Below are 26,790 nucleotides of genomic sequence, written 5' to 3' on the forward strand. Positions count from 1 at the left end.
TATGTATGTTGCTCTCATCTGTAATAAATATTGTTCATTAGGACCCTTTGCTTATTTGCAGTAATCATCTGCTACAACATGTGGATCTAATTGTTGTCATCAGGATTTATCAAATATCTTTGAGTATTTAATAAAAAGAGAGAAACTGAACAAAAAGGCATGAGGTGATGGTTATATTTACATTCTACAAAAACAGTTGTGAAAATTGAATTTAAAATTTGATATGAAGACAAACATAGTTCATTTATAATGAACAAGAAATAGGAACAATGGAATGAGTTAAGAAGCCCAGGCAACTGATAATCATGGCACTAACTGATGGATAGGTGCATAAACAAGACTTTAAACATAGGAGCTCCACTCACATTGCCCCTTTCAGAAGAACAGGAGTGATGTGTTGTGTCCCAGTCTCATTTAACACCAATCCTATTTTTTACACCTGAATATGTTGAGCATAATCTCCTCTAAAGTCAGTTCAAAATGACTTCAGGATTGATGCTTCAGAAGAAATGCATGGAGATGTGGAGCAGAGTTGAAGCACAGAACACACACATAATCTTATGTTTCCAGCAATGCACTTGTACTCACAAAGTACCCAATGTACAGTTATAAAACTGGCATCTGTGTCTTCTGGAAGAGATGCAATATGTTTTCACTTTAGTTGTATTTGCTGTAACAAATTTTTTAAGGTGATATATGGGGAGCTAATGCAAATCCATTTTCTGACAATGTGAGAAACCATTTTGTTATTGAATTCATGTGTACACATGTGCAAATAAAATCTTAAGAATACATCATAGCTGTGCGGAATGGCCGTGCAGTACAAGGCGCCATGTCACGGATTGTGCGGCCCCTCCCGCCGGAGGTTCGAGACCTCCCTCGGGCATGGTTGTTCTTAGCATAAGTTAATTTAAGTAGTGTGTAAGTCTACGGACTGATGACTTCAGCAGTGTGATCCCTTAGGAATTCACACAAATTTGAATTTGTATACATCATATTTTCACTTGCTCCAAATTGCAACTCAGTCAGAGAACTGTTACACAAAACAGTTTTAAGTTAAATGTGACGCAAAATGCTGCACTGTCATGTGAAAACTGACTGGTTACCTCTTTCTTTCATTGTGAAAAACAGAGCAATGGGATAACCCATATTTTCTGATCAAACTTTCTATTTATTTGTAGTGTAACAAAAAAATTATGCATGTTAATTCAGATGATAAAACTAATCTTATCCATTTGGAGGTAAGGGGAACAGTGACCAAAAATACACTACCTCTATATTGCAAGCATCATAAGTATACAGTGAGAGGGATTTCTTTTGTCTGATTAAGACTGACCAAGAGTAACTACCTTTGAACTCAGTTAATGATACCAACCTTATTATCAATAGTGAAAACTAATTAAAATATAATTTTGTTGTGCAGGCACTTGAACTGCTTACACCATACATTCATATGAATTCATTTGGCATCCTTTTTGTGATGGTAATGAAAAACTCTTTAATTATTTTTGCCAGACCACCAATTTCATTTATGGGGAACCATTATTTATAGAGAGATATTAAATCCTTAATTTCCATCTGTTTAACTGTATCACTTACTGTACGATTTCAACACTGATGCTGGTCATCTCCTCCTTTTGCTTTACCATGGTAGGCAAATTATGGAAGTTATTAACAAGAACAGAATAGTTGGGAGCACCATCAAGAACAACTGTAGACAGTTAGGCACATAATGCACAAACTATTCTATATGACCAAGAGAGTGACATGGAGCAGTACCACACAACACACACCAGAAAATCAACAGATAAAATATTGACCACACAACTTAAGAAATAAAAACAAGCAAACTCTCAGCATGCATCACTCAGTAGCAGAGGACAGTAAGCTAACTGAAACTGCAAGCTACAAATGTTATGGGTCTCACAGGATATGCTGAATGAAAAATCATGCCTTTCTCATAAATTATATATGACGGTAGTATCTGTTCCCGAAAGAACAGTTACCATGTGTGACCATGCAGCTTTGCTAGAAATGTTCTTTCGGGAACAGATACTACCGTCATATATAGTTAAAATATGGCTTCCCGGCCATTGACCTTCTTGTACGAACGCACACGCTATGCCCGAACTCGTACGGGACTTGGTAAATTAATCTGCCACGAGTAATGAGTATGATGGGCAAACATCTATTAGGCGCACTACGAATGTAGTGGTGTGGACATGTTTGGAATGTGGATCTCACGGGGAGCATGCAAGGGATAAGTCCCTGCAGACGCACTATTCTCTGTGCCCGTGGTGGCTCAGATGGATAGAGCGTCTGCCATGTAAGCAGGAGATCCTGGGTTCGAGTCCCGGTCGGGGCACACATTTTCAACATGTTCCCAATGAAGTACATCAACGCCTGTTTGCAGCTAGGGTGTCCATTTAATTATCATTTCTCATAAATGTCATACCAGTACATCCTTCACAGCTGTCAATCCTACAATATTTTCGAATGGACTATAATTCTTATCTTATCTACCTGAATTCTAGCTTTCCTCCACCGCTCCCCCCTCCAAATCAAATACACCCTTCTACACTAAAAAGAAAGTATTTCACAATCTCCTCCCCTCCTCCCAATTTAGTTTGGTCTATGGTGCTTATGTACATTGATTCCTTTGAACCTCTACCTCACACCCCCACCCCCACCCCATCCCACCCCTCAGCAACCTACATTCGCACTGCAAAGTCTGTCTGTTATTCCTAATTTAAAGAAAGTCCCAGTAGGAGAACAGTAGCTTCTTTATTGTCCTTCTGGGGGTGGGGGTGGGGGGGGTGGGGGGGAAACTGTTCATCACGATTTGTTGTTGTTGTTGTGGTCTTCAGTCCTGAGACTGGTTTGATGCAGCTCTCCATGCTACTCTATCCTGTGCAAGCTTCTTCATCTCCCAGTACCTACTGCAACCTACATCCTTCTGAATCTGCTTAGTGTATTGATCTCTTGGTCTCCCTCTACGATTTTTACCCTCCACGCTGCCCTCCAATGCTAAATTTGTGATCCCTTGATGCCTCAAAACATGTCCTACCAACCGATCCCTTCTTCTAGTCAAGTTGTGCCACAAACTTCTCTTCTCCCCAATCCTATTCAATACCTCCTCATTAGTTACGTGATCTACCCACCTTATCTTCAGCATTCTTCTGTAGCACCACATTTCGAAAGCTTCTATTCTCTTCTTGTCCAAACTAGTTATCGTCCATGTCTCACTTCCATACATGGCTACACTCCATACAAATACTTTCAGAAACGACTTCCTGACACCTAAATCTATACTCGATGTTAACAAATTTCTCTTCTTGAGAAACGCTTTCCTTGCCATTGCCAGTCTACATTTTATATCCTCTCTACTTCGACCATCATCGGTTATTTTACTCCCTAAATAGCAAAACTCCTTTACTACTTTAAGTGTCTCATTTCCTAATCTAATTCCCTCAGCATCACCCAACTTAATTTGACTACATTCCATTATCCTCGTTTTGCTTTTGTTGATATTCATCTTATATCCTCCTTTCAAGACACTGTCCATTCCGTTCAACTGCTCTTCCAGGTCCTTTGCTGTCTCTGACAGAATTACAATGTCATCGGCGAACCTCAAAGTTTTTACTTCTTCTCCATGAATTTTAATACCTACTCCGAATTTTTCTTTTGTTTCCTTTACTGCTTGCTCAATATACAGATTGAATAACATCGGGGAGAGGCTACAACCCTGTCTCACTCCTTTCCCAACCACTGCTTCCCTTTCATGCCCCTCGACTCTTATTTAATTTTATAATTACAAATTAACTCCGCCTCTTTTGCAGTTCTAACCAAAATATAATTCTGTGGATTTGTCTCCAGCTAACACCATAGCATCAGAACTTGAAACTGCAATTAACAACTACTGAAGAGCTATTTTGCAATGCAGAATCCTACTTAGTGTTACACTGTTTTCATTAATGGACTCTCAACAAGAGCTTAACTGAGTGACTGCAAGCAGTCAGTACATGAATTGGCCAGCTCTCATTGGTGGGAATTGTCCACAGTGATCCCTGGGTTTCCTTAATTAGCTGTTCTCCAGGAAGAGGCATGTAACTCATGACTAGATGTTAGCATAGTCTTGCGATGTGACCAGTGACATCTCGCTGTTGCCTAGCTAGGTATGTGGCAGTCTATAGCCCTCAGAGCACCTCCTGGCAGTCATGGTGTACAATTGAAAATCCCACATGGCTACTGTGGACCATGTGAGTGCTGCTTTTTGTGACTTGCACTTTACAGCCGTGCTGCATGTTGTGGCTGAAGCACATGCCACAATGAGTTTAGCTAGTGTTCCATTCTTACACACTTCCTCTGATGTCTCTCATTACCACAGCTCCTGTTCTCCCATCCTTTTCCACTTACATATTCAATTCATCCATTTTGTTAAGGCTGCAGCACCAAGATAATGTAGCTGTATATGTCTGCATTTTCTGAAGAAGAATAAACATTCTAGAAACAGAACTGTTGTATACAAGTTCTTGTTTATGTGCCTATATGCTGTGCAACACTTTGAACTATACAGTGTGTTGCCACCTTTACCTATTTGATGGTCTGTGTTCCCCCAGGATTGTCCAACTGAGTAACCAGCATTGCCCAGGTACATATTTATTCCAGTCATAGTTCTTGTTTATGTGCCTATATGCTGTGCAACACTTTGAACTATACAGTGTGTTGCCACCTTTACCTATTTGATGGTCTGTGTTCCCCCAGGATTGTCCAACTGAGTAACCAGCATTGCCCAGGTACATATTTATTCCAATCATTTGTTAGTTTGTCTCTTCTTTCCCCATCCCTGTTTATCTCCTCCTCCCTCTCTCTCTCTCTCTCTCTCTCACTCTCTCTCTCTCTCTCTCTCTCTCTCTCTCTCTTTCTCTCTCTATCCAGCGCTTTGTGCCCTTCTCAATATCCATCTACCGCTGCCCCCACACTTTGTCTATCAGCTTCTTCCCCTCTCTCTATCCACCTCATCTTCTTCTCTTTCTCTGTCCATGTCTCCCTTGCTCTCTCTGTCCCCCTCCTCCTCAACTCCAATACGTATCAATCTCCTTTCCTCTCTCTGGCCATCTCCCCGTGTCCACTTTCTTTCTGCATCTTATCACCCCCACCACAATAGCAGACTGGTGGTTCTCCCCCACAGTATTTCTTCCCAGGTAATTAAGCAATATGAGTACCAAGTTTGGTTGAAATCGATCCAGGGGTTTAGGAGGAGATTTTTAAACAGATCTTTGCTATAGTATACATTTGTTACACATAGTCAACGAATTTCATTATATCACCTGTATCTGTAGCAAATTTCACCCTACAGTTTTGTTTCCACACAGCTCAACCTTATGACATGATATCTCCTGAACAGTATGTGATATAATGATATAATTTTGCGGAGACATTCAGTAGTATAAGTGAATACAGTTTGAAAAATGTGTCACAAATTCAGTAAGTAGTATAGAAGCAATAAATTCAAACGTCATGACTGGTGTAGCAGTTCTACTGCATGGAAAGTGGAAATCTACTAAGAAATAAATGTTTTTCCTTTCATCTTTTTGTAGGAGTTATCAGTGAGAAAGAGTCTCTCAAAGGTTTGAAATTATTTTTAAAGGTTATTGCAAGTCTCAAGTGGTCTCATTCTCAAATACTGGATGAATGAAACCTGTGTACCTAGTTTGGTTGAAATTGGTGCAGTGGTTTACAACAATACACGGAAGATATATATGTCCACTTTTATAATATGTAGGGATGGGATGTCTTTAAAATTATGGTTAATGGGGGCAGAGTTATTTCATGTTCTACAGTATTATACAAAATGTACAGGAATCTCATTTTTATTTAATACACCATATAGCAGAGATGTTGAGACACAGATAGGCACAACAAAGACTGTCACAAATAAATACAGCTTTTGACCATTAAGGCCTTCATCAACAATAGACATAGACACACACACACACACACACATAAGCAAATGCAAACCACACACATCACCGCAGGCCCAGGCAGCTGAAACTATACTGTGAGCAGCAGCACCAGTGCATGATGGGAGTAGCGATTGGACGGGAGGGGGGGGGGGGGGGTGTAAGGAGGAGGCAGGGTCAGGGAGGGGTAGGGATAGTATAGTGGGGGTGGTGGACAGTGAAGTGCTGCAAGTTACATGGAGGGCAGAGTAAAGGTGGAAATTAGGGGGGGAGGGTGGTGATGGAAAAGGAGAGAAGTAAAAAGACTGAGTGTGATGGTGGAATGAAGGCTGTGTAATGCTGGAATTGGAGCAGGGAAGGGACTGGATGGGTGAGGACAGTGAATAATGAAGGTTGAGGTCAGGAGCGTTACGGGAACGTAGGATGTATTGCAGGAAGAGTTCCCACCTGTGCAATTCAGAAAAGCTGGTGTTGGTGGGAAGGATCCATATAGCACAGGCTGTGAAGCAGTCATTGAAATGAAGGATGTCATGTTTGGCAGTGTGTTGAGCAACAGGGCGGTCCAGTTGTTTCTTGGCCACAATTTGTTGGTGGCCATTCATGTATACAGACAGCTTGTTGGTTGTCATGCCCACATAGAATGCAGTACAGTAGTTGCAGCTTAGCTTCTAGATCACATGACTGGTTTCACAGGTAGCCCTGCCTTTTATGGGATACGTGATGTTCATGACTGGACTTGAGTAGGTGGTGGTGGGTGGATGTATGGGATAGGTCTTGCATCTAGGTTTATTACAGGGGTATGAGCCATAAGATAAGGGATTGGGAGCAGGGGTTGTGTAAGGTTGGATGAGTACATTGTGTAGGTTCGGTGATGGGGGTTTGGAAGGATAGTGGTCAGGACGTTTTTCATTTCAGGGCACTTTGAAAAGTAGTCAAAACCCTGGCGGAGAATGTAATTCAGTTGTTCCAGTGTATAAGGGGAATGCTCCTTTGTGGACAGATGGTGGGACTTTGGGATGTGGCGGGAGACTGCAAAGGTAAGGCATGGGAGATTTGTTTTTGTACAAGGTTGAGAGGATAATTATGTTCTGTGAAAGCTTCAGTGAGACCTTCAGTATATTTCAAGAGGGACTACTCATCACTGCAGATACAACAACCATGGGTAGCTAGGCTGTACGGAATGGACTTCTTGGTATGGAATGGGTGGAAGCTGTTGAAGTGTAGGTATTGCTGGTGGTTAGTAGGTTTGATGTTAACAGAGGTACTGATGTAGCCATCTTTGAGGTGGAGGTCCACATTTAGGAACATGGCATGTTGAGTTGAGTAGGACCAGGTGAAACAAATAGGGGAGGAGCTGTTGAGTTTCTGGAGGAATGAGGATGGGTGTCCTCACCATCGATCCAGATCGTAAAGATGTCATCAATGAATCTGAACCAGGTGGGGGTTTATGATTCTGTTCTTTAAGGAAGGATTGTCCTTGCAATGCATACTACCTTCCCATAACCCTCCTGGCCTCAGCCTTCGCTAGTCACTTCCCTCATCCATGTAGACCCTTCCCTGTTCCCATTCCAGCACTACATAGCCTTCATTCCACCATCAGACTCACTCATTTTACTTCTCCCCTTTTCTGCTATGTCCCCACCCCCCTCTCCCTCATTCCACCTTTCCCCTGTCCTCTATCTAACCTGCAGCACTTCACTGTCTGACACCCCATCACACTACACCTCTCCCTTCCCGCCCCAGACTCCTCCTTACCTCCACCCAGTCGCCACTCCCATCATGCACTGGTGCTGCTGCTCGCAGTATGGTTTTAGAGTTGCCTGTGACTGCAGTGGTGTGTGTTTGCATTCGCATGCGTGCATGCATGTGTGTATGAGTGTGTGTGTGTGAGGGGGGGGGGGGGGGGTGAGAGAGAGAGAGAGAGAGAGAGAGATAGTCTGCGTCTATTGCTGACGAAGGCCTTAATGTTCAAAAGCTTTATTTATTTTTGACAGTCTTTTTGTTGTGCCTATCTGTGACACAACATCTCCACTATATGGTGAATAGCAACTTTCCTTTTCATGACACTGTTACATTCAATCCTGGATTTTCCAACATTTGATAATATTTAATACAGAAAGAGACAAATATGCACAAAAGAATGTATTGGCTAAATTTTATTACAAAAACCAAAAATTCTTTATGTTTGTTCCTAATGGAGAAGAAGCAGTGGAGATTTGTGGGAGTTGATGTATTGGTTTATTAATCATACCAATGAAAAGTCACAGAAATGAACAATCTAGAAAGAGAGAAAGAAGCAGCAGAATGAGTCTTTTCTTTTGAGGTATTACTTCACACTGGGAAAGTGGAAGCTAGTGGGCCTACTTGGGAAATGAAGAGTTGCAAATATAACAAAAGATTTTTGAACAGATTCACAAATATGAAGTTGACATGATGCCAAAAAGAGGAGGTTGCTTAGATTCACCAGCTCCCAGCACTACATGCTCTGTGCATTATTCAATGACCTTCATTAGCTGAAAAGATGGAATGCTATGTTGAGTTCACCGCTAGAATTTCATAGAAGATACATTTCATACTCACAAGTAAGGAATGCCCATCTGTGGGCAATACATGAATAAATCTTTTCCAGTATTTTAATCTGTAAGATACTTAGCATACATCAAATCTGTCTGACTTACACCTGCATGGATCACAGATCTTATAGTTTCCTAGTCACTCATAAAACTAAGATGAACCTTAAGAACAAAATTAACAAACAGTGCTTTGCATAGGCTTCATGTTAGTATTATTGCTCCATTACTTGAGAGAATAATTAAAGAAAGTTTGAAGATCTTCCAAAAGTGGCAAACTTAAATATAATAGTTTGTAAGCAGTGTTGCAAAATGCAATTTTATAAGAAACTGAAAACAATTAACATTAAACATTGTTCTCATATATATATATACGAATATAATAGAGGGAAACATTCCATGTGGGAAAAATATATCTAAAAACAAAGATGATGTGACTTACCGAACGAAAGTGCTGGCAGGTCGATTGACACACAAACAAACACAAACATACACACGAAATTCAAGCTTTTGCAACAAACTGTTGCTTCATCAGGAAAGAGGGAAGGAGAGGGAAAGACGAAAGGATGTGGGTTTTAAGGAAGAGGGTAAGGAGTCATTCCAATCCCGGGAGTGGGAAGACTTACCTTGGGGGAAAAAAGGACAGGTATACACTCGCACACACACACATATCCATCTGCACATACACAGACACAAGCAGACAGCAGCAAACACACTACTGTCAGATTTTGTCTCCCACCCCCCAGTAACAACATTATATTCTCCTGTCAGGGCACACTGTGCAGTGCCTTCTTCCTCTTTCCTTGGGAGAAGAATTTCTGGAATTAGAGAGAGCTGATTTTTAAAGTGGAACATTTCCTGAATAGCCACAATGCAGATTTCTACAACAGATATTTCTAGTGAGCCACCCATCATTGGGAAAAATGTGTTGAGTAGGTAGAGGAGGACCAACACCATCACCAATTGTCACAATCGAAGCTCGGTTTTTCTGAAGCAGCATTTACAGACCATGACAGTATGACAGTAGATAGCTTCATGTTAACATTTTTTCATCCACGTGCAGATGCTGAGCACCAAGAAATAATGGATGCAACAGAAAGCTCTGACCACACAAAGCATTTTCATACAGTAACATAGAGCATGCACAAAACACTTTATAATAAACACAGATTTTAATGATGAATTTATAGGCAAATTTGAGAGCAAAAATTATACTAATAAATAAATAATAAAAAATCACAAAGCAAAAATGATTATGTTTACCACTGGAGTTGGAGGCCTATCTCTTGAAGAGCGGAATGGTCCTTTAACATCCACCAAAGATGATCTCCCAATTGTAGTGGCATTTCCAAAGCTGTGTATGGTAAAGGACATCAGTTATACTTGTGTCAACATTCAATTCTCATTTGTATTTGTACCTTTAAGGCTAATGTCTAAGCCACACAAGATAAAAGGTAAATTTGTAAGTGGAGAGACAACACTTTGGAGGCGAGATAAATTGTTCCACTGCCCAGCCCATATAAAAGTGGGAGCAAGAGAGGGATAATTGTGGAGGCTTAAAAAGGAAGGGCAGATCACTCAGACTGAGGGTGAGAGAGAGACCCACCTGTAGAGAGGACAGGACTACAGGACTACTCACTACAGGTGTGTGTCTCAGGTCTGAGTGACCTGCTCTTCCTTCTTAACCTTCTCCAACTATTCCTCACTCCTTACTAATGAGGGACCTACTAGTTCAACAAGCCAGGTAGTGTGCTACCTGTACACCTAAATCTACATGATTACTCTGCAATTTACAATTAAGTGTGTGACAGAAGGATCATTAAACCATCTTTACACTACTTCTCAACCATTCCACCCTCAAACAGCACACGGGAAAAATGAACATTAAAATCTTTTCATGTGAGCTCTGATTTCTATTATTTCCTCATCATGATCATTTCTCCCTATGTAAATGGACACCAACAAAATGCACTAATGTTCAGAAAAAAAAAAACACCTATAATGACTAGAGAAAGGACGATCATATTCACAGGACATATACATTAGTATGATCTGCAGAAATGATTAGCATTTGAATCATGTCACCCTGTTGGTTCAAGGTCAACATCAATATCACAGCACAACACCACTTACGGGTAAAAAATGCCTGCGGCTTTTGTTGTCACTATAAACTGAAGGTTATATCACCAGTGTGACATGAGCAGATGTGCAGGATGCCTCACAGACATATGCACATAGCATACCATCAAATCAATGAGTCTGAAAGAGAGGGAGTTATTGGCATGAGAGAAAGTGAGGCATCTATCCTGGAAATTGCTGCTTGTGTGGAACAAATATGTTTTGGCAGTGCAACGGCTGTATGCAGAATGGTTCATGGAAGGCCACAGAACATGACAAGATGGGTCAGGTAGCACCACCCAGACCACCCTCTGAGAAGATCAAAACCTCATCTGAATGGTATTACAGGACAGATCTGTGTCCTCCACAGCTCTCTCACAACAGTGGAACACTGTAATACATCAACGCTACCAGGGGTGACAGTCCATGGCCATTTATTATGACATGGGTTTCGTGTGCATCATCCACTTCTCTGCCTGCCTTTGATGAATATGCAGGAACATGCTAGATGGCAATGGTGTATAGGATGATGTCAGTGGGAACAGTATTGGCATCAGACAGAGTTTTTGGATGAATTCAGGTTCTGTTTGTCTGAAAAAGATGGCTGTATTTTGGTTTGCCACAGACAGGGGGATTGGCATCACAGTGAGTGCATTTTCACACGATATATGGAACAAACTCAAGACCTTATGATGTGAAGTGCTATTGGGTACAACCACAAATCATATATGGTGCATGTTCAGGACACTCTGACCAGTGTGATCTATGAGAATGAGATCCTGTAGTCATACCCTTTCTGCACAACACCCTGGGTGCCATTTTAGAGCAAAACAATGCATGACCACATGTTGTTGCATGAACACATGCCTTCTTGATGTCTCAGGATACCAGCCTTTTGCCCTGGCCCATGTGTAGGTACATGATGAAAGACCCCAAGGATATCATAAAGTTAAAATTTTTTAAAAACAAAAATGAAACACTGATCAACCATAAGCATTGGCAAAGACGTTAATTATGAATGTGCAGTAAGGTGCAGACAAATGAAAAAAACATTCATTCATTTTTTTGTACATGATTTTGTTTCTGACTCTCTTGTATGTAGATGTTCTGTTAAGAAGTGCCGTTTGGAATATGATGGGTTACAAGTGTTTTGTATTATACAAGTTTCGAAAGAAGAAAAAATTTGATACCAGTATTAAATATTTTTTTATTCAAGTGAAGTGAAACCAAGTAACGAGAATTCTCTTATTTATGATGCACACTGGCGTACTTCAAGTGCACTGCCTGCAACTACAATTGAGACGTAAGAGAAGAAGTCCGATAGCCTAAAATTCGTACAAGCACAGAACATTTCTAAAAATACAATTGTATTATCCCCTTTAAATGTCTTTCATATGCATATGTATTTACTAATTTTTATTTTATTTTATTACAAAACAACTGTTGACCTGTGTGCCAGGACTTCAGGGCACCGGTTTTGAGTGGGGTTTGTTAACTATTGTTATAGTAAGAAATTTCTATGACATTGTTATGAATCATAAAAGCTAATTTTCTGTATTTTTTGTTTGCGTGAATCACAATGAGGAGCATGTAAAGCAAAAAGACAAAAATTGAGGAGAAAATTTTGGAAAGGAATAAGAATTGGACACAGGTTATGTAAAATTTTCCATAGTAAGCTATTTCGTTTGGCGCAGCACAGGTAGGGCAGCTATGCAAGTTGCTTGCATGGTCATGTCTGGTGGTGTCTCTTTTGATGTATATAAAAACCTTTTCCTCATTATTCTCTTCCTTGAATTTTATGGTGGAAAATTTACAGGAATTTTTCAGTGTGATATACGTTGTCAGTAAAATGTAAAGAATTGTTACACAACAGTTTACGCATGATAATAGACATAAAACAGTCTTTGACATTGCATAAATCACAATTAGAATACAAAATTTTAATTTTTTTTTTAATTTTTATTTTTGCATATTCACACAACATGGCAGAAAAATATATGTCCATTGTTGATAGCAATAACGAAAATGCAATCAGCCAAGACAGCATAAAAATGCACAATAGAACAATTGAAGTTCAGGCACCCTGCATGCCTATTGCAGAAGGTTTAAGTAGGTCAGAGATGAGTGTCACAGGTGTGACAAATGATAGTGATGCTCCACGACAGAATAACCTTGACAACACAATGTTTACAACTGATGATACAATGTCACGCATCTCCCAAAGTGACGTACCACTCATGAATGAAACATCAGAGAATGATACAAATATCAATCTTGACAACACATTACAAACACCACTTGTTCACAACACATACATTAATTTGGAAAGTACAGCTGACAGCAGCCACAATAGTACAACTGAACCACTACCGTGGCAGTTACTATGTAACATAAATATGAAATTTGATAATATGAAAACCAATCTCAGTGAAATGAAACACAATATGAACACCAATTTCAGTGAGATGAAACAAGATATGAATACCAAAATTGATAATTTGACACACAGTCTGAACACTGTCACCCAAGATCTAAATGTAATGAAACAAGAACCAAAACAAGTATTCAAGGATTTGCAAGACATGATCTCACAGAAATTCAATGACTTAGCCAGAAATTTTTGCACTGAAATCTAAGCAAAATTGAATGATATGAATAAACAAGTAAAGCATGAAGTACTTTCTGAAGTTAACAGTAACATTATGGAGTTAAAAACAGAAGGTAGATCCTGTTAATGACCTTCATGATCAATTAGAGCAACAGATAAGGAAAATCACAGACGCAAACACAAATATTGAAGCCACACAAAACCAGTTGTGTTTGACAGTAAAAAAGGTAACCACTGTTGTTATGAAGATGTACCTCTAGCTGTAGACAAGCTTACTTTAAAAGTAGCAACATTAGAAGTTGCCTTGGCATGCGCTAAGAAGGAGAGGGAAGATCAATGAAAATCTGAGTGATATCATAGTCAAGCTGCAGCAGGTACATTAATTAAGGGTAATACCATTGCAGAGAAGTTAGTAACAGATTGTAAGTTATACACAGATGTAGTAGAAAGGCCTAATCAGAAAAAAAAGTAAATGAAATTGTGAACAAGGTAAACCTTAACCTACAAGTTGTGGAAAATAGGATCCCCAATCTTTTAGAAGAAAATATTACCATATCTTGAAATATGCAAATAAATAATGCACAGGCAACAGTGAACAAACCTCAATCTGTTGGTATTCATCCACAAATTGTCACAAGTCCCACGGCAGGTACCAGTGACAGTTGTAGAGCCCATATGTAAACAAACCCACAACTCCAATACCTGAACAATTACCAACCGGAATTACAGGTAACTACAATAACAAACATAAATATGACCAAAAATGCCATGTGTTTATCAACTATTTTTGCAGATGAATGTTTGCTGAGACATTGACAGTTTCCTACATTCACTACCGAAGGTAAAAGAATGAACCCAGTAGTATTTATCAGTGCTTTTCATCATGTATTTACAGGCAGCTGGATGGAAGCATAGAAAATCATATTTGTCGTGGGACACATGCAAGGTGATGTTATTTTATGGGCAACTGAAGTGGCCGAATGTTGCATCACTTATATCCAATTACATCGAGATTTCTTCAACAAATACTGGTCTGATGCAGTGCAAGAAAGACTCAGACACGAGGTATTTAACCCTGCACCATTCAATGGCAAATACAGTAGTCTACGTGGATACTTTGAAAAATACCTGAACAAGTCTTGCCACTGAATGAATCCAATATCACAGGTAGACGTGTTAAAAATTTTGAAAAGTCATTTATCATCGCACATTAGAGAAAAATTAGTCACAATGTCAGAGCACAACACTAATTATTTTATGTCAGTGCTTGATTCTATCAACTTAATCTATGAGGAAAGACCTGTACCCAATAGAGCAACAAAAATTCAGGCACAACAACAACATAGTTATGTAAATCAGTCAGTGCAATGTGATCTAAACACACAGCAAAGATGGTACACACAACAACAAAGTCACTTGCCCAGAGGTAATGAGTACAATAACAGGAACAGAAAAAACAAACAATTTTAAAAAAATTTCAAAACAACAGGAATAATTTCAATGCACAAGTGAATTACAATCCACTATCACAAGGCCCTATGCTAAACATAAACACAAAGTCAACTACATGAGCTGCATGTGACAATTCGCATCTGGTAGACACCACACCCCAATGCGCTCACCACATTCAGTACCATGTGTTTCAAACAGTACTTCTAATGACAGTCACGAGCATGATATGACCACCACACAGGGAGCCACCCCACGTGTTGATAAACATTCCCCCTCTCTCACAAACCAGCCAGGTGACTCAGCGGCCACCGCTGTTCCCCACGTGATGCCAATGCCTCTCTCGTCTGGGCCAGTTACCTCAGGCAAGGCTGATAACAGACAGTCGCTGCGCATCCCAACTGGCTCTGCACTGTGTGTGCTGTGGTGTCACCGCTAGACACCACACTTGCTAGGTGGTAGCTTAAATCGGCCGCGGTCCATTAGTACATGTCGGACCCGCGTGTCGCCACTGTGTGATCGCAGACCGAGCGCCACCACACGGCAGGTCTCGAGAGACGTACGAGAACTCGCCCCAGTTGTATGACAACGTTGCTAGCGACTATACGGACGAAGCCTTTGCTCTCATTTGCCGAGAGACAGTTAGAATAGCCTTCAGCTAAGTTAATGGCTACAACCTAGCAAGGCACCATTAGCCTTAGATAGCTTGTATTTAAAGAGCCTCACTTGTATCGCCACAATCTCCAGATGTCTCATCAAGAACGATGTATACAAGGACGGATTAAAAGTTAAGTAGTCCAGAAGCTACGTACTTTTCTTTATAGCATTCATTAAGTCTCCTGTTTCAGACCTCACTCCATCCTTCGTGAGTTAGCGTGTGTATCTTGGCCGCCTCTTTCAATTAGTGTGCGTAGTGTTGGCAAGTCTGCCGACACTACATGTGCAGCCCACCTCTCCAAACAAGCACATGCCACACTCATGTAATAGGCATGTGACTTTCGTGCTGCCTTTTCCCACTCATGCTAATGGTTACACCTTGCCGCGCCCTACTCATCCGAAAACTTTGAGTCAGGACAATGATTAGTCCCGTGTGTAGTTCTCAGTTTCTTCCATCACTGACGGAATGACACACAAGATAGCTACCACTACCAGCCCTCCTATTAGGCACACAGTTAGATGCCTCAGCCCCATTAAGTTGTGCACTGTCCGACAGCAAATTAATGAACTTTTGGAGGCAGGTATCCTGCAACCGTCAGACAGCAACTGGTCTTCACTGATTCACCTCATCACGAAACATAATGGTTCTTTCGGAGTGTGTGGCGACTACAGACGCTTAAATGCTTGTACTGTCATGGACAATTACCCAGTGCTGAACATAAACGATTTCACTCATATGTTATCGGGCGCCACAATCTTCAGTGTTATTGACTGTAAATGTGCCTATCACCAGATTCCTGTAGCACCAGAAGACATTCCAAAGACAGCTATTATCACACCGCTTGGTTTGTTCCAATACAACTTCATGCCGTTCGGCCTGAAAAATGCGGCACAAACATGGCAACGTTTCATCGACTCAATCTTATGACAGTTCGAGTTTTGCTTTGCATATCTGGATGACTTACTCATTTTCAGCAACTCAGCTGAAGAACACGAAAATTATTTGTCCAAGGTCCTTGAGACCTTGAACTCCAATGGTATCGAGGTTAACAAGGACAAATTCCAATTGCGCCAGTCTTCTGTCACATTTTTGGGTTACACCATCTCCACAGACGGAATACAGCCTCCCAAATACCATGTGCAGGCAATCATGTCACTGCCATCTCTGGCTTCTTACAAAGAACTCTGACGTTTCTTGGGTACAAAAAATTACTACTGTCAGCATCTGCCTTCTGCTGCTGCCGTGCAGGCCCCACTGACAGATTCACTGTCAGGCAAACAGACTTCAGGCCTTAAACCAGTTCGCTGGACTGAACCTATGCTGGAGGCCTTCAAGGCTCTAAAAACTTCCTTATCTCACACTGTGACACTTGCCCATCCTGACCCGTTGGCCGAATTGTTCATCACTACGGACGCCAGCAACATCGCGGTGGAGGCAGTACTACAGCAATGCAAATGTGACATGGTTTCTCTCCTTCATTTCTTCTCTAAAAAACTGTACAGCTCTGAAGAAATATTCCACTTTTGATATGGAACTTCTGGCAGTCTATGAAGCCATCAAACACTTTCCCCCCATGTCGAGCGCCGTTCTTTCTTAATCCTTACTGATCACAAACCACTAGCGGACGCTTTCTGCAACCCTCACAAGGACCCACCCCCTCAGCGTTTCTGCCACTTTGATTTAGTCTCTCAATTCACAACAAATGTTCACTAGATCAAAGGTACAGAAAACATCCTCGCTGATTTTTTCTTGTGGCTCAATACTGTCTCACGCATCATTGACTTATCCAACGTGGCCACTCTCCAGGCCTCTTTTGAGGAATCTCAAGCTTTCCTTGCAGATCCTCAAACATCTCTTGTGTTTACCAAAGCCAAGTTCTGCGGCATCTGGATGAGGTGTGGTGTGATTGTGATTCTTCTACTGACACCCTGCAGCCATTGCTCCCGCCCACAATGTGCTGGCAAGCCTTCGACACCTTGCATAACCTCGCTCACCCTGGCATCCATGCCAGCACACGATTCGTATCTGAGGCATTTAGTTTGGAGAAATATTAAATGGGACTATCAGACCTGGTCACGCAGCTGCATCTCCTGTCAACACAACAAAATTGGCTGCCACACCTCCCCTACATTAGGCAAGTTCAATATTCCAGAAGGAAGATTTCGTCATGTACATATCGACCTTATTAGTCCACTACCACCATCGGAGGGCCACAGATATATTCTCTCCACAATTGACTGCATGTCTCACTGGGTGGAAGCTGTTCCGTTACCCAACATCACTGCTGAAATTGTGGCCAAGGATTTCGTCTCCTCGGGGAATGCCAGGTCCGGTTGAGTCTGCCCTGTTCACCATTTTATGCAACATCTGTGGCATTAAAAATATTCATACAACAGCCTACCATCCACAAAGCAATGGGTTAGCTGAACAGTGGTACTGCTCCCTCAAAACTGCCCTCAGGTGCCATGACTGCCTCTGGTCTGAGGCACTTCCATGGGTGTTACTCTGTCTCTGTTCGACCTTTGAGGGGAGCTGGAACAATCCATCTCCTCCATGTTAATTTTAGCAAATAGAAGAAACATTTTTTCTACAACCATCAAACATATTGCTCTGAAATTTGGGCTACATGTTCAGTGAATATTTCTCTATAAAGTTATAATGCCCTGTGAAGAAATATTTATTGGTTTTTGTTTTATAATTTCTTTAAACAGATGCTCATTTTTTTCTCTAAATTTTTGCACTTTTTCTTCTATAACTCTTGAATTATACTATGTTTTTTTTAAAATTTGTCATGAAAATGAAGGAAAAGAAGTAAAAAATATTGTGTATAAATTTCATTGATATAATGTTAGCAGTTGTTGAGAAAATGTTCCTCAAAGATGAAAATTTTAAAGTTACGGGAAATGGCTTCCAAAGTTTATAATACATTCCTGCCCGATATGATGGATAATCAGCATCCTCTTCTTTTTCCAGTGTTAGTTTCCTTTTCACTGATCTTTTTTTCCCTTTTGCTGCATGTTGTAGGCTTTTGTCTCTTCTTCCTGCACCTCTTAGTCTTTCTTCATCAATTAGGCGCATTGTGGAAATGGTGTTGTGTCCTGGTTGGAAACTTAAACGTTTCAGCACATCACATTTGATAATGTTTGCTTCACTGTATGTTGCCACTGCATCATACACTCCAAAATGCAATGTTTTTATCTGTACAAACACTCCTTTCGGAATCCTAATCCAAATTAAATTATTTACACTTTCATTTGGATTTTGTGTTTTCCCATGTAAAGACTTTTACAATAAACTGGGCTGTGATAAATCTCTGAATATGGGCTTAATTACATCAATTACAGCATTTGGCAAACTGTTTTTATGGGCATATTCCTTTCCTGATTGATACTTACACCATCAGTCATCACTTGTGGGGCACAGTGCATGTTGTGGGTGCTCATTTGTTGATGCCATATGAAAAAATAATACCCATACTGCTCTCCTCATATGCTCAATGATTCTTGTATTTTGACTAATTGCATACCCATAATACCTCTGTAATCTATCAATTGCTTCATTTGTCAATCTTCCTCTTCCTCCAAGGGTCTTACCATCACTAAGCTTCTGGGATCCTAATGTCTGCTTTAGTTTGCACAAGCAAACCCCCATGAACTTCTGCACATATCCAATGCACTCCTGTTTTTTAATGTGAATTCCATTGCCATAAGGTCTGAGTTCCTCTACAGCTTTATATTCCTTAGAATCACCATCTCCTAGATAGTTAGTGTATCGTACATTATACCACTCCTGTGATCTGGAAAAAATTGCTTTCACTCCCTCTACTTCCATCGCTCCACTCGTGCCATGAAAATTTGCTTCGCAACCTTCACTACATTTGTCCTTGGTATTGCCCTTACATCTACAATGTTTTGAGAAAATAGTAACATCAATTACTTTGCAACTGTCTCCACTGGTAGCTGTCACAACTCCATTTAGAGATTTATGACCTCTACGTTTCCATGATCCATCTAAAGCAACAGTTAAATCTCTACAATTCCCATTATCTGTCACAGCTTCTTCAACTGCTTTCTTCATTGTTGCTTGAGCAATAACTTCAGCAGAAGATCCCACCAATTTATTATAAAATCCAAACTTGGAGTTCTGTTCTGTAACACAACCTGTGTGCACGTTTATCACTAACTACAAAATATATCTCTATGTGGAATTTAATTGGGATAGTTATTGCTGGCTGCAAGCAGGGTATCTTTCTGGAATTAGACAGTGTTTTGTTTTCCAACGTTGTATGGCTTTATCTCTGTGACTGTTCATATTGGTAAACTTAAATGCTATACCGTGTGTGTTGACTTGTGGAGTTCGCAGGTGTTGACAAATGTGAAAATTACCGAACTATCAGTTTAATAAGTCACAGCTGCAAAATACTGACGAATTCTTTACAGACGAATGGAAAAAATGGTAGAAGCCGACATCGGGGAAGATCAGTTTGGATTCCATAGAAATATTGGAACATGTGAGGCAATTCTGACCTTATGACTTATCTTAGAAGAAAGATTAAGGAAAGGCAAACCTACGTTTCTAGCATTTGTAGACTTAGAGAAAGCTTTTGACAATGTTGACTGGAACACTCTCTTTCAAATTCTAAAGGTGGCAGGGGTAAAATGCAGGGAGCGAAAGGCTATTTACAATTTGTATAGAAACCAAATGGCAGTTATAAGAGTCGAGGGGTATGAAAGGGAAGCAGTGGTTGGGAAGGGAGTGAGACAGGAGTGTAGACTATCCCCGATGTTATTCAATCTGTATATTGAGCAAGCAGTGAAGGAAACAAAAGATAAGTTCGGAGTAGGTATTAAAATCCATGGAGAAGAAATAAAAACTTTGAGGTTCGCCGATGACATTGTAATTCTGTCAGAGACAGCAAAGGACTTGGAAGAGCAGTTGAACAGAATGGACAGTGTCTTGAAAGGAGGATATGAGATGAACATCAACAAAAGCAAAACAAGGATAATGCAATGTAGTTGAATTAAGTTGGGTGATGCTGAGGGAATTAGATTAGGAAATGAGACACTTAAAGTAGTAAAGGAGTTTTGCTATTTGGGGAGCAAAATAACTGATAATGGTCGAAGTAGAGAAGATATAAAATGTAGAATGGCAATGGCAAGGAAAGAGTTTCTGAAGAAGAGAAATTTGTTAACATCGGGTATAGATTTAAGTATCTGGAAGTCGTTTCTGAAAGTATTTGTATGGAGTGTAGCCATGTATGGGAGTGAAACATGGACGATAAATAGTTTGGGCAGGAAGAGAATAGAAGCTTTCGAAATGTGATTGTACAGAAGAATGCTGAAGATTAGTTGGGTAGATCACATAACTAATGAGGAGGTATTGAATAGAATTGGAGAGAAGAGATATTGGTGGCACAACTTGACTAGAAGAGGGGATCGGTTGGTAGGGCATGTTCTGGGGCATCAAGGGATCACAAATTTAGTATTGGAGGGCAGCGTGGAGGGTACAAATCGTAGAGGGAGACCAAGAGATGAATACACTATAAGCAGATTCAGAAGGATGTAGGTTGCAGTGCGTACTGGGAGATGAAGCAGCTTGCACAGGGTAGAGTAGCATGGAGAGCTGCATCAAACCAGTCTCAGGACTGAAGACCACAACAACAACAGTTATTGCATTTGACCGATAATCATATCCTGTTCCCATAATGTATTGTACCTGAATTAGGTGGTATTTTTGATTTAGATGTGAATGAGAGCTGTAAAGTAACTGAGGTTGGAAAGTATGAGACTGGTAGCTTACTGCAAAGAAATGCAGGTGAGATAAGTGATTTGGATGGAGATGAAACTTGCATTGTTAGTGATGTTGTTGATGAGGTAATTTTGGAGGAATATGATGATGATGAGTATCAGGTATTTGTGGAGTTTAAGAATATTGAACTTTCAGAGTTATTTGTGAATGATGTTGACAATACAGGTACAGTAAGTGACGTACATGATGTTGCAAGTGAGAGTCATGGTATACCAGCCTAGTCAGAAAGAGTTTCTCACTAATGTAAGAGTAATGATCCAAACAGTAAAGGTGAGCTATCCTTAAGCATATAGAGTAAAGGTTAAAATTTTTTGAAGTTTGTTTGGGACCAGATTAATGATAACATAGATAAATGTGCATTCCAGAATAAGTTAGCTGCAGTTAGCCAAAATTTGTATCCGAATTAGTGGAATGAAGTGAAAGAAGATCTAAGCAGCATGTGTAAATTTGACAGTAATATACAGGGTGCCACAGAATAATGGGAATGTTGGAAATGAGTAATGGCAGACATGGGAAGATGGCAACATTGCAGGTTCATGACATTAGCAAGTAAACAGTCCACCATTTGGGTAATCATGGATCAGTGGAACAGACAACAGCATGTGTTAGTCATAAAAATATTTTACAAAAACAATGATAGTTTGGTAGAGGTGCAGAGGAAGTTATGAGGGTTTTTATAATTTAGGACGCCATGATGCCATTCTGTCGAAACATGTAATAAAGTGATGGATTAATAACTTTGAAGAGACTTTATCTGCCCTCAAGAAGAAACCTACAGGATGACCACAAAGTGTGCATTCTCCTGCAAACATTGATGTCATACGCAAGTACATCTTAAAGAGCCCATGGCGGTCAACTCATAAGCAAGCAGTAGTGTTTGGAATGTCCCGGGAGAGTGCTCGCTGAATTCTTCATCTTGATTTAAAATTTCAACTGTACAAACTACAGATGGTGCAACAATTGAAGGACAATGAGTACTGGTTACGATTAGGATTCGGTCAACAAATGATAACAAAAAAAAAAAAAAAAAAACAATGATGATGAATTTCTAAACAAGTTCTGGATGTCAGATGAGGCACATTTTCATTTCACAGGTGAATAAACAGAACTATCGTTACTGGGCAAACACAAATCCTAATGATGTTCATGAAAGCCCTTTACATGCTACTAAAGTGACAATATGGTGAGGTGTTTCATTACATGGGATCATCGGACCATATTTTTTTTCAGGTGAGCAGGGAAACACAATAACTGTCAATTCCGATCGTTACATGAAGATGTTATGAAATTTCATTACACCTTCATTGAACAACTATCCAAACGTCCAAGAAGCCTGGTTTCAACAGGATGGAGCATCACATACTGCACAGCAATCAATGGCATATGTGCAAGAATTGTTTGGCATCCATGTGATCTCACAATTCAATAACATTCTGTGCCCCCCTACATCACCATATTTATTCGTCTGTGATTTTTTCTTGTGGGGCTACCACAAGAGCAAAGTCTATGACTCGACCAAGAACCTTGGATGAGTTAAAACTGAGAATTTGGGATGCAATTCACAGAATCCCAGTTAAGATGTTGTAGTGGTTGATGAGGAATCCCAACGGCAGATTTCACTATTGTATTGGTACAGGAGGATGCCATGTAAAGGACATAAACAAAAAAAAAAAAAAAAAAAAAAAAAAAAAAAAAAAAAAAAAAAAAAAAGATAAATGCCATCAACATTTTGTAAATGGCAAAGTTGTAAGGTTTCAGTTACTAAGAGCGCAATTTCTTTCCTTCATCACTTCTAGTTTTATTGGATTGTGGAAATGTTCCCGTTTTTCTGTGTCTCCCTGTAAATCCTGTTAGTTCAGTGAAATCGTGTTGACCCAGGACTGGCAAACTCAATAAAAGGGCTAGCATCACAGGAAGGGTCAGCAAACATTTTGTCTCTAACAAAACTGTTCCCCATGATTTGATCAATTATGAAAAGACTTTGAAGCACCCTGTGTATGCGTAGAGCCCCCTGGTCACACAAGTAGCTCAAAGAATCTGCGGCTGATGACTTTTTGGCATAGTGGTAATGTTGTTTGTTGACCTCTGTACACAGTTACACATAAAATTCAGAAAACAATGTTAGGTAGCTGAATGTTATCACATCCATATGGCCATCACTGCATACAGTTGTGGATCCCTGATCTGCAGGGAACATTGCATCTCACTGATTAGGGGTCAGCAACTTTCCGTGGTATGTGCTTATGTCTGGTTGCTGACTACCACCACGAAGACACTCTGTAACTCTGTAAACACATCACAAGGAATAAATGATATTATAGATACCAATGTGTTGCTGACATCTATGGGCACAAATTGGACTACTGTCCCAGGATCCATGCCTGGCCTCCTGCTCACAACACAACTCCAGCTCCAAGGGTCGCAACGGTATTAAGCCTACTACAGGTGCAGTTCACCTGGTCAGTACAGGGTGACACAGAATAATGGAAATGTTTGAAATGAGTAGTGGCAGCAATGGGCAGGTGCCAGCACTGTGGGTTCATGACAGTAAGTAAACAGTCCACCATTTCAGTAATCATGGATCAGTGTAACAGACAACAGCGTGCATTAGCCATAAAAATGTTTTACAAAATCAATGATAGTTTGGTAGCAGCACAGAGGGAGTTTCAACGTTTTTGTAATTTAGGAAATCATGATACTGTTCCATCTAAACATGATAAAATGTTGGATTAATAACTTTGAAGAAACTGGATGTGCCCTCAAGAAGAAACCAACAGGATGTCCAAGATGTGTGCATTCTCCAGCAAACATTGATGTCGTAAATGAGTCTGTCTTATGGAGCCCAGGCCATTCAATTCATAAGCAAGCAGCAGTGGCTGGAAAGTCTCGGGACAGTGCTCACAGAATTCTTCATCTTGATTTAAAATTTCATCTGTACAAACTACAGATGGTGCAGCAATTGAAGGACAATGAGTACTGGTTACGATTAGGATTCTGTCAACAAATGATAACAAAAATAAACAATGATGATGAATTTCTAAACAAGTTCTGGATGTCAGATGAGGCACATTTTCATCTCATAGGTGAATAAACAGAACTACCGTTACTGAGCAAACACAAATCCTAATGATGTACATGAGTACTCTTTACAAGCTAGTAAAGTGACAGTATGGTGTGGTGTTTCATCACATGGGATTATCGGACCATATTTTTTCGCAAATGAACAGGGAAACACAATAACTGTCAATACTGCTCATTGCATGGAGGTGTTACAAACTTTTGTTACACCTTCATTGAACAACTATCCAAATGTCCAAGAAGCCTGGTTTCAACAGGATGGAGCATCACATACTGCACAGCAATCAATGGCATATGTGCAAGAATTGTTTGGCAACCATGTGATCTCACAATTCAGTAACATTCTGTGCCCACCTACATCACCATATTTATTTGTCTGTGATTTTTTCTTGTGGGGCTACCACAAGAGCAAAGTCTACATGACTCAACAAAGAAACCTGGATGAGTTAAAACAGAGAATTTGATGCAATTCACAGTATCCCAACTGAGATGTTGCAGCAGTCAATGAAGAATCTAAACAGTAGATTTCACGAATGTATTCATGCAGGACAACACCATCTACAGCAAGTAATTTTAAAAAAATTATAAATGCCATCAATGTTTCATAAATGGAAAAGTTGTAAGGTCTCTATTACTATGAATGCAATTTCCTTCCTTCATCACTTCTAGTTTTATTGGATTGTGGAACTGTTCCTGTTTTTCTGTGTCACCCTGTATTTTGTGTTGATTCTTTAACAAGTGATGTTAGTTGTACCATGGAATCCTTTCACTGTGTTCAATCTTTACCTGACAACATGAGTAACCAAAGTAATGCTATGATACCAGTACAGTTGATAAAACTGTGTGAAGACAGTGTAGATGCTGCATTTGATGAAACTGAAAGTGATCTTTTGCATGGAGTGTCTGACAACAGAGAAGATGATTCAGTATTTGGGTGTCCTTACATTAAAATTAAGATTGATCAGTTGGAAGATAAATGTTTGAGTGATACGGGTAGCTCAGTTTGTGGTGCATCTGAACAATTTATAGCCAAGATCCAATACAGTAAGAATTTTGTGGAAATTTCTATTGCACAAGTAAAGATAAGATGAGCTACTGGAAAACAAAGAAAATTTTGCTGTGGAAAAGGCATTGATAAGGAAAAGAAAATGAGGAAAAGAAATAAGAATACAGGGCAGTGGAGGAGGATATAAGAAAAATGAACAGCTAGTTAACAAAGGCATAATCATCAACTGCTAACAAAGAAGTACCACTCAGTACATTTAAGTATGGGAATTGCAACAAATGCCCAAGAAAGTGTAGTGAGATCAACAGTGAGACTGTTGTGAGGCAAATTTTCCATGAATTCTGGAGGATGAAAGGCATAAAAAACAGCAGTGACAGCATTTAGGTCCACTTATTAAGGAAATGTCTACAGCAAAGTCACATTCTACAGTTACACAGTCTCAAAAAACAGTGGTAAAGAAGTACTTTCAGCTGAAAAATGGTTGTGAAGTTCAAGCAAGTCTAGGATTCTTCCTGAGCACTTTCACTGTATGAGAAACATTTGAGCGATACATACAGAAGAAAAGAGATAGCAGCAAAATGATTTTGACAGTTGACAAGAGATGTCATCATCATCTATGTATAAGCAAATCCAACGAGACAGGGGAGAGAATAAGGAACCATATAAAATCATTTCCTATTGTTGCACTGCATTACTGCCAAAAGAACACTATGGTCAATTCTTAGATCTGAATATATAAGCAATGCATGAAATACATAAGAAACATTCTGAAGCAGAACAGGTTACTGCTCAAAAATACTGGCTCTATAGAGAAATATTTAATACAGAGTTTAACATAGGCTTTCATGTACCTAGAAAACAAGTATGCAAGCACTGATATCACTTTCAAAATCTCTATTATGAATATTAAGAGGCAGAGAAAAAAGACCTGCACTCAGAACACCTAAATGGAAAAGAGGTAGCTATAAATCTAAAAACTGAAATGAAAGAATGGCTCCAAACAAGAGAATACCGTTTACTGGAATATGATCTAGAAGCTAAGGGGTACATTCCAAACATAGCAGCTAAAGGCATTTTCCATCAAAGAAGACCAGCTTTATACAATCTCACATTATACAATACAGTTACCAGGAAAGCTAGGAATTACATGTGGCACGAAGTTGAGGCTAAATGTGGATCAGCCAAAGAATCATCATGTATATTTCAAGAACTCCAGAAGATCTCAGCACCTGTGGAGGAGAGAAGCAATGATTCTTCAATCCTGGCCTCTATTTAATGGACTGTGTGCCAGTATAGAGAACACTGCAAAAATACCTTAACGTCTATGACCCTAGAGGATGTTATACTGTTTTTCAAACTGATTCAAAATAAAGGCTATAATAAACCACTGAAATGAACCAGAAGAACTTCCTGGATTTTGGTGCTATGCAGAAGGAACAGCAGAAAAATACAAAAATTGTCAATGATGTAAATCAAGTACGACAGCTTAATGTGATGAAGCTTTGATATCACAAAAGTGATGTTAATTAGAT

General features: G+C 39.9%; 1 protein-coding gene across 1 annotated transcript in view; it reads right to left on the bottom strand.

The window, feature by feature from the left end:
- LOC126259761 (uncharacterized) overlaps positions 1-26,790 on the bottom strand; it is a 98,171-nt gene that overhangs the window by 34,244 nt on the left and 37,137 nt on the right. The window contains exon 4 of the mRNA XM_049956761.1: positions 9,797-9,887. Coding sequence (XP_049812718.1) covers positions 9,797-9,887 — 91 coding nt within the window. The remainder of the gene's footprint in view (positions 1-9,796; positions 9,888-26,790) is intronic.

Source organism: Schistocerca nitens, chromosome 5 (assembly GCF_023898315.1).
Source record: "Schistocerca nitens isolate TAMUIC-IGC-003100 chromosome 5, iqSchNite1.1, whole genome shotgun sequence".
NCBI classification, from domain to species: domain Eukaryota; kingdom Metazoa; phylum Arthropoda; class Insecta; order Orthoptera; family Acrididae; genus Schistocerca; species Schistocerca nitens.